Here is a 12,134-nt window from a genome sequence, read left to right as displayed (position 1 = left end):
TTTAGTACATCACCTCCAACAGGCAACCACTTTAAATAACAAAGAAAGAAAACCTAGTCTAGCACCTCCCCGAGTGGGGCACAGTCATAAAGGCATCCTGTACCCTCCTCTCTTCTTCTAAGTACTAAAGCTCCAGATCAAATTCAGGCCAGGAGGGTCACATCAGGATGATAATAAGTAAAGGAAGGATCAGTAAAAGGTTTAATAAACAGGATTGTGGCTAAGTAATCTAAGTACTACCTTCTGCTCTACTTCCTCATCCCATTCTTTATTAAAGTGAGGATATACCAGAGCATGGAAAGTCACCCAATGTTAATTGTAGTCCCTAAAGGTGGAGGTTAATTGCAAGGCCTGTATAGAGGTTGTCAAATCAATTGATAAAAAGAAACTCTGGATACCAATTCCCTCAATATCAAGGCAGCTAGATGAAGCCATTGGAAAGTCTGAAATGAGAGGAGTGTGGTCCTTAGAGGACTTCTGGGGATTGGCAGGAACCATACTGGCAGAATGGCCATCAACTTGAGGAGAGGAACACAAGATATCTATTGCCAAAATGGGACAATCACAATTTGCGATGAATACTTCCTCATTCAGGAGAGGAAGCTTTTAATTAGGAGTAAAAGACATATAGAAGTACATCAAGCTAGGGGTGCTGAAGGGCAATAACCACTCTAGTCCCATCTTCCTTTAACCAAACGTCTACCAGCGGGCACAAGACATTTTCCTAGCTGGCTTAGAGATCCTAAACAGGCATCACAAATGTAATGCATAAACCCATAAAGACTTTCTGGGATGGACAGTATTTCTCTGAAGAAGGAAACACAGTGCTTAAACAACCCACCACAGAGTTGGTCTGACTCTTGATGTGGACTACAGACAAGAAGACAAGGTGTGTTTGTTTCCACAGCCCTAGATGTTAAATCAGGGCAGTCAGGCACTTTGCTTGAGCATTGCAAAACAAGTTAAAGCATTTCTTTGTGACAGGATTTTCCACCCAAATGATTGCATTTATTGCCAGTGCATCTGCCCGGACAAATATGATTACCCAACATGGCTTCCCAGCTCAGACTGCTTGCATAATCTTTCATAACATGGGGCAGGGAAAAGGAGCAAATCCCCCTGTATGGTTGGATGGGTCCAATCCCCACTAGAGCCCTTCCTCCCTGATCGTGGAGAAGACAGGAATATGAGCCTTGTACTGTTGTAAACTCAGTTGGCAAAATTTCAGGCGATGCCTTGAAAGAAGACCAAGATGCAATCACAAGAATTGATACAAAAAGATACCAGCAACCTGAAAGAGAAAGAGGTGCCGTCTCATCCTCTCTGAATTTTCTACTGGAAGAAAGGCTCCTTGTACAGTTAGCCCTATTACTTCCTTCCTGTCATTATGCAGAATGGTCTGGGGGTGTGGTTTTTCTGGGCTGCAACCAGTTTTTAGGGGTTACAGTTCCATTTAGCTAAAGTCAGGTCATCAAAATACAGGATGACTTCTCAATGGCTGTCAATAAGGCAAAATGTATCTGGCTACAAAAATGTTATTCTGGTGCAACACATGATTTCAAAATCTCGAGAGCCATCATGGTGATATCTTAGTCACTCACTGTCCGGGGTGCGGGTTTAAGTTGCCTGCACTTCTTTCATGATTCGTGGCTACTTTGGCTTGGGGTCGTCTTCTCGTTACCGTTTCTCTGCTTCTCGCTAGTCCACGGGTCTGCAACATTTGGCTCTATAGATGTTTTGGACACCCATCAGCCCTAACCAGCATGATCAATTGTGAAGGATCATTGGGTTTAAGTTAAAAACATCTAGTGATCCACAGGTTGCAGACTTGTGTGCTAGTCACCTTCTCCTGGGCCTATCTGACATTGCACAATAGGCTTAAACATTAGCAAGAGGGAGGGCTGGGCACTACCACATCTGGGCAACTTCGGCTTGTCTATAGGTTGGGCCAACTATTTTCTCCCTATTGGCCCGAGGGACCCAGGTATATTCCCCAATACACCACATTTTTCTACTTCTTTGATGTTCCAAGACTACACTGTTCATATGTGAGTTTCTGTGCTCTCCTGTTATTCCCTGTACTCCCCCCTCATCTGCCCGACCACAACCTACACACCCTCCAACAGGCGACATTCTCCTCCCTTCTCTTCCGTTAAAGCTGTTGTTTGCCTGTTCCTCTATCCTGTATGTTTCAACTCCAGCTGGGTGATAACTCTCTGCCTTGACTACTCTTGATCATCTCGCCAACTTCATTCCCTGTCTTTCTCTAACTTTCTGGTTGTACTCCACCTGTTGTGCTTTCTTATCTGCCCTCCTTCTGAGGTTTCAACTCTTCTTTACTTTCCCCTCCCCCTTCTCATATGCTTCCTTTCCCTGGCTGTTTAATTCATTCCTCACAACTGTCACCTTAATTATCACTCCACCTCCACTCTTCCCCTTTTTCTCTCTCTCTGAACTCCTTGCTCCTGCCCGTCTCTCCTCTCCAACTTCACCTCCTTCTCTCTGTTCTCCTTTCTCCAGCTACCTTGCCTCCTTTCTAGTTTCACCTCCTCCTCTACAGCCCCCTCTCTCCAGCCTCTTGCCTGTTTCTCTGTATTCATTTCTCCAGCCACCTGCACATCACCTCTATTGTCTCAAATGCCCATGCCTACTTGCACTACCTCACAGCTTCTTTAGAGCCCTCAGGTACTGCCCTCACTCAAATGAACTCAGGTGTGGGGAATTCTGAATAAACACACACGATTGGCTGTATTCTTCCTGACTGCTGCGTCCTTGCAGCTCTGATAATCCAAATTCGTCTTTATGTGCATCTGTGGACCAAGCCTTTATGTCTGCTGGTCGACCTCTATGATCATCACTCAGCGCATGTGCATGATGGATTTGGCAGACTACAACCCTGTGCTCTGCTGTCTCAACTTGCTTTCCTCGCTTGCGAACTGAAGTTGGTAAATGGAAGTCATTAGGCAGCTTATCGCACACACATCAGTTTGACTTGTCTTTCACTTTGTCTAGGTTTTCATGAGCCCTTCACCGCCTGAGTGAAATCTCTTGCACATACAGGGGTCTGAAACATGCGGTTCTCCAGATGTTGTGGACTACAACTCCCATGATCCCTCATCAGTGACTATGCTGGCTAAGGTTGATGGTGGTAATAATCAAAAATATCTGGCGATCCAAATGTTGCAGACCCTGACACTAGAAGGACTGGTTACTACACTTCACCACAAGAGTCAGGCAGGCATCTTTATGACAGAGGCACAAGCCTTTGTGGACCCACTCAGCGCAGGATCTAGTCCAAAAGGCATCACTTGAACTTGGAAAAAGAACTTGGAAACCTTGTATGTTGTAGGCTTATAATGGGTGTGTTGACCTAAGTGTTCTCCACTTACTGATGTGAAAAACAAGCAGTTGGATCAAAGGAATTATTCTGTAATTAGGTTGACATGATTTAAAATTATAATCAGACGGAAACCTCCTGAAGACAGAGGTCCACATATGGCTCTCATGACCCCCACACAACCCTCAGCCTGAAGGCTCTTAGGCCCTTCACTGCCATCGTCGATGTACCGCAGATGTGAGATTTGTTACTCTATCAGACAGCCATTCAGACCATAGCCAGTCGATGATCTGGAGAAGATGGAGAGGCCATCAATCAAACAAGTCGACTGACCGCAAATCAAGAAATCAATGACATCATCACTGACTTCACGATTTAGCCACAATTGGACATGAAATACATAGCTATCCATTCACAAAGTAACATGAAATGAATTCGTTTATTGCATATGGACATGAAACACATGCTTATGACTCACGTAGGTAGAGGACAGACACACATATATATCTCTATATATAGTCACACTCTTCGCCAAAGCTGAACCGCAAGACACCAAAGTATGCATATACCAAGCTTGCAAATGCTTGACTGCCACTAACGTGGAAAAGCCATAAGGACAAATATGGAAGCCAAAGGCCCACTGAAATGAATGAGCAGGGGGAGAGAGGCATTGAGTACATGGAAGGGCTTGCATGATCACTGCAGCCAGAGGCAAGCAGAAATGATGCACCCAGCCAAGAACGAGTGGAGACAGAAAGTACCTGGTTACCAAGACGATAAGCCACCTGCGAGAAATTCAGATAAAAAAATTCTTATAAATACAGGTAAGAGAGCTCCATTTCGTGGTCTCAACACACGTGACCCAGCAGAACAAGATAATGCTTATTCAATGAAGGTGGCCGGAGAGAAGCTGTTCCCATCAAATCAGAGGTGGAAAGATACATGTGTTGCTCATTAATTGCCAACTGAATGCACTCTCCCAGGCTTGGGTAATCAGAGATGGCAACATTAGGGAACACAGCCCCTCCATGTTCATTCTCATTGCATTGAGAAGGTACACTCAGCCTGGTAACCAGGGCCTCTGGGCTGGGAGGACCCACTCTACCCAATCCAGAGTCACCTTTCACGTGAAGATATAATATGTTGCAGGAGCCAGTGATCTTCCTGCGACCCTGCAGCAGTGTACATTGAAACATGTAGAGGTGGTCCCAGGAGCCGCCACCAGATATGGATATCCAATAGTAGAATTAACCCCTATAGGATACATACATAGTTCGCCTAAACTCACCAATGTGAATGTTCGAAACGTTTCAGGGAGAGAGCTTGTTTTTGTGATCTCACACCTAGATAAAACCGGGTGGCACCCACTTAGAAGATGAGAACGCTGGAGAATTCATGTTTTTCTAGTGTGGGGAGTTTTTGTTGGGCCCGAGTGTCTCTCTGCTGGTAAATGGGGTAAATGCTATAGAGCCCCTGCTGCTCTCTAACACTTCTGACACCCTGGGCACTAGAAAAACATGTGATATGCTCAATGACCCTGCTTGTCCTAAGAGACAGGAATGATAACCATCATGCACAGACACAACTGAATGACCTCCAGCAAATCACTCCACTTCAGTGCATCTCTTGGGTAGTGTATGAGTCTTAAGCCTGAAGTTGAAGGCAGAGACAACATGTTAAGTAGCTAGCGACCAGAAATGCAAATGTTCCAATGCTCCACTGTGCAAGAAAATCCTGTATTCAGCTTCCTATTGGCACCTACCAGAGCATTCATCTAAATAGTTAGTGCAGCGCAGCCTGTGAAATGTTTGCCACCCTTAGTAAATCGAGCTTGGAATCCCCCTCAAGTCTGAAAGGGCAAACCTTGACACAGCAGTCTTCTGGGCTGATAGTAAGTAGGCAGCCTAGGTGGGCTTGTCTTCTTAGGCTTAGTGATCTGTATGTGAGCATGTTTGTTATCTGTAAAGGAACAATGCACCATGTCCAACTCTGGACCAAATGGCAAATGACCCAAGAAAGGCAAATAGAATGCAGTGGCCTTCTGAGCACCTGCGATCTTCCAATCTGTATCATAGGGTATACTCGTAGCACCATTGGAAGACCTAATCAGATCAAAGGAAGAATCAAACAGAAACTGAACCTGCATCCCAATCATGCCAAGAAGCTCAAAACAGTCCGTCCCTGACTGCATCCCAGCTGCAAAAGTCCTAACATCCTCCAGTAGCGACTTATCAGCATATATGAAATAAATGCCAATTCTAGAATTGAGATTCCATGCAGTATATGATCTTTTTGGGGCTGCATATATCTTGTAAGTGGGGTACAAGGAGAAAATCCTCCTTGGACATAGAGTTCTTGCATTGAAAGACTGTCCAGCTTTCTGCCCAATTTCAAAGACTTGGGGAAACTCTCAACATCTCAGACAAATGGATCACATTTGTTACTATCAAGGCATAAAGGATTTCTTCACTACTCATAAGGTCTAAATCCCTAAATACTGAAATAATCGTTTTGAAACAGTGGGCCTCATTACGAGGTGGGCGGTAAGGGGTTAACGGCACCAGTAAGGATGCCGGTGTTGTTAACCCCTTACCGCCCTATTACGAGGTCCCTTAGCGCATCCCACTAAGGCTGGCTGGTTTTACCAACCGCCCTTAGTGGAAGCCGCTAAGGGACCAGGGAGCTAATAACGGGCCCGCTATTTGTAGGCCCGTTATTAGCTCCTTCCCCATTCCCACCGAGCCCTATGGGGGCTCTTATGGGAATGGGGAATGGTTTTCAGAATGGGGACTTACCGGGTGCTCCAAGGTTGGAATGACCCGGTAAGTCCCCAATCCAAGAACCTGGTCCCGGTATGCGGTATGGGGGTAGCCATGGCGCTAATAGCACCATGGCTACCTCCATACTCGTAATGAGGCCCAGTGTGTAACAAACTGAGAAAATATCTATGAGCCAGAAAAACCATGGTCTGGGATCTAGATTTACAGGGAGGTACTGTAACACCATTGGAGACCATCCCTACATTAAACCCTCCCATTGCGATCCACTACCAAAATCGTCCTCTACCCCTCCCCCTACTCATAATCCAAAGAACTGCAGAAAGACGGGGAGAAGAGAACACCCAGGAAGCATGTGCAAGCACAGAGCACTCCTTTTTAGCAACTGATTCCTCCTGGAAAATGTAGTTGCGGGCCATACCCTGTTTCATGAAATCTAGGAGTTCAGTCTTAGTCATCACAGACACTAGGGGTAATGATGGGATTATGGAATCTCCCCCCATAGCCAAAGTTTTGGTGGGAAGAGGCTTTCTTCTGGCTGACTTACTCCATCCCTCGAAGATGTTATGCAAAAATGAATCCCAAGCAACCGAAGGGGAAGCTGTAAAGTTGACAGAGTCTAGAAGGAAATGACACCCAGATTCCCTGAAGGCCCAATTTAAGTTGGGGAGAAGGACCTAAATAAGACATAGGCTAATAGAGAGCCTGCAAGGGCCAAAACATGCAGTTTTATTTACCTTACAACACAACTATATAAGTCTTCGGACCCTCCAAAAAGCGCATGAGTCTGGGGTGCTTTGTACCTTGGGATCAAGATTGTGGTGCTTTACAGTAGTTTGTAAGTACCAATCAAGATGCTGGAGAAGCCAGCCGTGTCCTCTGTTCAGCCAGCAGGTCCTTGCACCACCGCCCGGTGGCTCTGCTGGTTAAAAATGGTGCTTACCTCACTTCTCCTGCTGGCTCAAATAAAGGTAAAGACTCCTGCAATCCCAAGCCCCAGTGGGAGCCCTGTGAGCCAAGCTTATCCTTGCAGCCTTGTTGGTGTCCGTCACCCATCAGGGGCACCAGCACTCAGAGCAATGACCTCCTCTGCTGTTGTCTGCAACACAGACCAAAAACTAGAAGGAAAGAGGGTACAGTACACTTTCCTCACGCGAGTAAAGAATGGGACAAGGAACTTGAAGGGTAGATGGATGGGCCTAAAAGTGGTAAACCTTGATGATACTGCGCTTAATTGGCCAGCTGTCTCTGAAAAGGGATATCATGCCTTGCACGCCAACCCCAGGCCCTTCTTTGTTTACAGAAATGTATGGTTAAGTGATGCTTCCATGCTCACCGGTCCTTTTCCAGCCCCTGCAAGGAGAAGGGGAAGCTAGCTGCAATCTTCTCAAAGTCTTCTTGGCAGATGAAGCCGTGCTGCTCTGGGTCGTAATTCTTGAACACAGTCTACAGAAGCAGAAAGGAAGGAGTACAGTTTGTCTTGAATATTTTTTTTTAAACTTTTCTTTTTTTTACTGTCTTTAGAACCAATCAATATAATACATGCCAACATCACATGTAGACATTTAACCAAAAAAAGGAGTGGACCTGTGGCACAGCTGTGCTTTGGGTGGGAGTGATATCATAGAAAAGAAACAAGTATTAAGGTATTCGGGGATAGATGGGCAGTGGGGTGGGATGGGTTAAAGAAGGGAGTCTCCAAGCTTGGTTTTCTTAGACTTTCTGGTCTGTTTGGTCAACACAGATTCCCATGTAGATGAAACTACTGTATTAGCTTGTTTTTTTTTCTGCACTTACGGATGCTTTGCACTTTTGTGTCATTGCTTAGCAGCTTCCCAGGAGCCCACATGAAGTGATGAGCTTTAAAGGAGTTCAGTTAAAAGGAAGAGGTATGCTATAAAAGGGGATTGTGAACAGTTCCAAAACTGTGAAAATGTTTGTAAAAAGTAGTGGAACTATTAACAGTATACAATACATTGGAACCCTATCCTCATTAGTTCCTGCTCACTGCGACCTCTGGTCAACATTTAGGCCTGCCTTTCAGAATGTATGTCTTCAAGAGAGACAAGTCTGCTTGTAGGAAGACTTACACTGGAGTGAAGGTTTTATGAGGAGGGTGGCAGGTAGAAGTGAGAAGGAATGATTCAAATAAAGTTCCACTTGTAATGTTTTTTTAACTATTAAATAGTTACAATTCTGTTTACAAATGTTTTAGCATATTTGCTACCTTCTTTCTTGCAGTTAAAGCTTACAATATCTTTGCTGTTTGAGAGTGGCTTTGGCAGTCTCTCTATGCTTTCGGGACCCTCGTCTTTCTGTGACTGGAGAGATTCTGCATCCAACTGATGACCCGAAATAGAGCGGAAGAAGCACGTGCCTGGGGTTACTGTTAGCACGCATGTCCAGAAGAGACTTGACTGTGATTGTATTGCTGGACTGTACTTGTGAGGGGCAGCCTGATGGGCAAATTGTAAGGGACGTCATTTCACCAAAATGCCAGGGGTAGCAGAAGTGACATCACATGACCCTTGACCCCCTGATGACATCACCGGAAGTGATGTCATTTGATCCCACACAGAAGTGATATCGCGGGTAGGGATGGAACCCAACCTTTCACCCGTTGACAAAACAGGAAGTGGCATCACATGGCATTGTACACTACGAAAAATATGGTTACGATATCACTATAATGTGATGTACATTTCATACAAGAATGGATCGCCATATGTATCGAGTGTGTATAGGCCCATATTAACAAATTACTGTGAATGCAAGCAGGCGTCCATGACCAAATGATAATGATGTGTTATTATATAGCACTTACACTTAAGCGGTAAATATACACCCAATATCACCGAACCTGTGTTGGTACCCATTTATCAACCTCAGAAGGATGAAAGGTTGAGTTGAGGCGTTTAAGAACAGACAAAATCAGTGACTCACCCCCTGAAGTGTGCCTGAAATAAACCTTTAATGAGTCTAGCAATTATTGTATAGAATTCCAGAAAGACAATTTTTTTGGCATTCCTATTCTATCTTATTTAGGGTCAGTGCTGAAAGTGTTAGACTTGTGCCACTCCTGTTCTTATTTTTCTTCTTTTTTTAACGGGGCCTGAACAAGAAAGCTAGCCACTCCAGAATTAAAGAGCCACAAGGTACTGGCCAGAGCCCAGGAGCTTACAATGCAAAGAATAAAATATATATATATATTTTTTTTTTAAGAGGTCGCAAGGGAGACCACAGAGGTCGTAAGGGAGACCTCAGAGGTCGCACTTGCGACCTCTGGCGACCCCCAAATGACATCCCTGCAAATGGTTATTTCTCCTTTGTTATGGCACAGGTGGCTCTGGGAGTTAAATTGTTATTTGTCAGTAGTGAGGGGCTCACATTTTTGGCAAATCTTTTCATTTGCCCTTAAAACGAGCAACGCTGCACAGCTGCTGTAAAGTCACAGCACATAAAACATCAGGGAGGCGATAAGGAGATGGCTCCTCCTTACAGGGGCATCTCAACTTGCGTCTATTTTGGCTGAAGTCAACTTCACAGCAATTCAGGTGTGCCAACCCACATTTCACCTTCCACCATGTGCCACACTTGTGCTACTAAGCCAGCCTTACCCCATGAAATCCCATCTACAATGGGTCTACGGAAAAATGCCAAGGGCCCAGTACTTCTTTAAGCTACAATTTCAGTGAGCATTCTTCAGGGGAGACTGTCGCATCTGCTAAACGTAGAAAGGAGATGTATGCATTTTTTTCATCTAGTTTTAACAGTCAATATCTGCCCTGCTTTAAGTTTTCTCGTAGGCTAGTGGTTTTTACGCCCAAAGTTGTACTGAAATGGAAATGCTGTTTTAACACAATCTTTACTTTGATATACATTAGACTGGAGGGTCACAGGGGGACCAGTTCTAATATTTATACAATTAAATGCACACTTTAATAAGACCAATATGTATGCGCTACAGAATTGCCACTGGGCTCTCTAAGAAGGTGCTAACTTATCATTTGGACCTTCCTGGACAATATTATAAAGCTATAAAAGTACACAAAAAATCAGAAAATATAATATTTTTCTTATATTTTATATATATTATTATTATTAAATGGCCAAATGCTAACATTTCTGCTGTTTACATTTATAAATCATCTGTTATTTATGCCATTTTACATTTAAATGGGGCATGTTATAAGCCATTCTGACTTCTCCCATATCATGGCTTTTTGAACTATTTGTTAACGCCTGCAACACTAAGTTTTTACTTTTTAGATATTCCAATCTTTTTATCTTTATTTTGTTTCTAAGACCCTGTTTTATCATACTTTTTGTCAGTAATAGTATGGAATAATGTAAACATGCAAGAAGGAATAGAAACTGAAAGAACTTGGAGAGCAAACCATTCTATTATTGTTGGCAATAATGGATCTTCTTAGAAGAAACGTATCGAATTGTGGCAAAAAGGATGGGACATTTGTGATAAGGGTAGACAACATTACACTTTCCAACCGCACGTTCCAGATTAAATTGAAGAATGAATTGAAAATATATGATCAGGACACATAACTTTGCCTCCCCCAACCCCATCCACTCTGTCCATTCTCCTTCCTGGTTCCTCCCTCGTCCCACCCCTCCACAGATCCCTGATTGGGGTGTGGCTCACTTTTCATCTGGAAGGCTGCGGTGAGTTTATCTGCCATCCCACACTCCCGTCATTATATTTGCCTTTTTTATTTCTTCTGAGCCTTATTCCGTGCACTTGCAACCTCGCGGCCTGCATTTCCCACAATCCCCTCTACCCCTTCTCCTTCGTGGGTACTCCCTCCTCCCACCCCTCCCCAGACACCTGATTGGGCCTTGCTGCCCACTCATTGGATCTCAGTAGGGCAGCCCCACTGCCTGTTGTAACCCCCTGCAGCTAAGGGTCCAGAAGCAAAGGGCAGATCCTGAGGAAGCAGCTCCACACCGTGTTGGCCCATGTTAGCCTGGGAAGCCTGCAGCTGTCAACCAGCAGTGACTGATAAGGTAAACGTGGTATTGGTAGGGGGTATAGCCATTATTGTATTCCATTAACTACCCCACCCGTCTCATTACCAAACATCCTACTTTCCGGGCACTCAGCCTACTTGTGCTTATTAGCCATAGAACGCATTTACCCCACTTGTATAGGGAAGCCTTCTGATTCTAGCCTCAATGTTTAAGGTTAACATACTTTGCATCAAGCTAATTGGGTTAGTCAGCCACAACTTACATTTTGGGCAGTTATGGATCTGGTAGAATTGTGAATATTAGCTTGCGTCACATCCAGACATAATTGTGAATATTAGCTTGTATTCTTTACACTTCTAGGTGAGTAGTTCCTGCCTGTCCTTGCCTTATTGCATATGTGTGTGCTCTAGGGCTTTTTTTCCCCCTTCTCTAGGTTACGGTGGTCATACTGACGATCCACTACCGCTCTTACTTAACTGCTGATTTACTGTTGGTGTGCTGTTGTTGTTCACTAGGACTTTTACCCTTACCTAAATTGAGTTGTCTCTGTGTCTTCCTCGACTGTTCCAATCCCACTGCTGGTTTATGTTGTCCCTCTGTTGAGTCCGCCTGGTTGTGCTGTGTCAGTTGCTTTTGTTGTAGTTGTTGCTCGCTGTGTCTTCCTCAATTTTGTTCCATCCCACTGCTGGTTTACGTTGTCCCGCTGTTGAGTCTTCCTGGTTGTGCTCGTCTTCTGCTTCCTTGCTTTGTTGCACCCCCTCCCTTTCTCCCCGTTGTGCATCCTGTGTGGTGCAGCGCTGTGTTGTGCTTCTATTGCTTCTCTCTCCCCTCTTGCACCAACCTTTACGTCCGCCTGGACACCTTGTGGTGCTCTCAAACTCTCCCATCTTCTCTAACTGCTACTCTATTTCCTATTGTACCCCTCTCACTAAGTCTGGAAGGGAAAAGTTCAAGGAGGATATCCATCCAACCCAGGGCTTCCCACCACCGATACCTATGCCAGTGCCTCCACCAGAAAGACTCTCACCGACATC

At 44.6% G+C, this 12,134-nt stretch overlaps 1 protein-coding gene across 1 annotated transcript in view; it reads right to left on the bottom strand.

Moving 5' to 3' along the window:
• LOC138566724 (RAS guanyl-releasing protein 4-like) overlaps positions 1-12,134 on the bottom strand; it is a 670,136-nt gene that overhangs the window by 157,429 nt on the left and 500,573 nt on the right. Inside the window, exon 12 of the mRNA XM_069644328.1 lies at positions 7,451-7,560. Coding sequence (XP_069500429.1) covers positions 7,451-7,560 — 110 coding nt within the window. The remainder of the gene's footprint in view (positions 1-7,450; positions 7,561-12,134) is intronic.

This window comes from Ambystoma mexicanum, chromosome 2p, assembly GCF_040938575.1.
Source record: "Ambystoma mexicanum isolate Mex_15411 chromosome 2p, UKY_AmexF1_1, whole genome shotgun sequence".
Lineage (NCBI taxonomy): Eukaryota > Metazoa > Chordata > Amphibia > Caudata > Ambystomatidae > Ambystoma > Ambystoma mexicanum.
The sequence above is the reverse complement of the archived record's forward strand: the minus strand, read 5'-3'. Positions and strand labels throughout refer to the sequence as shown.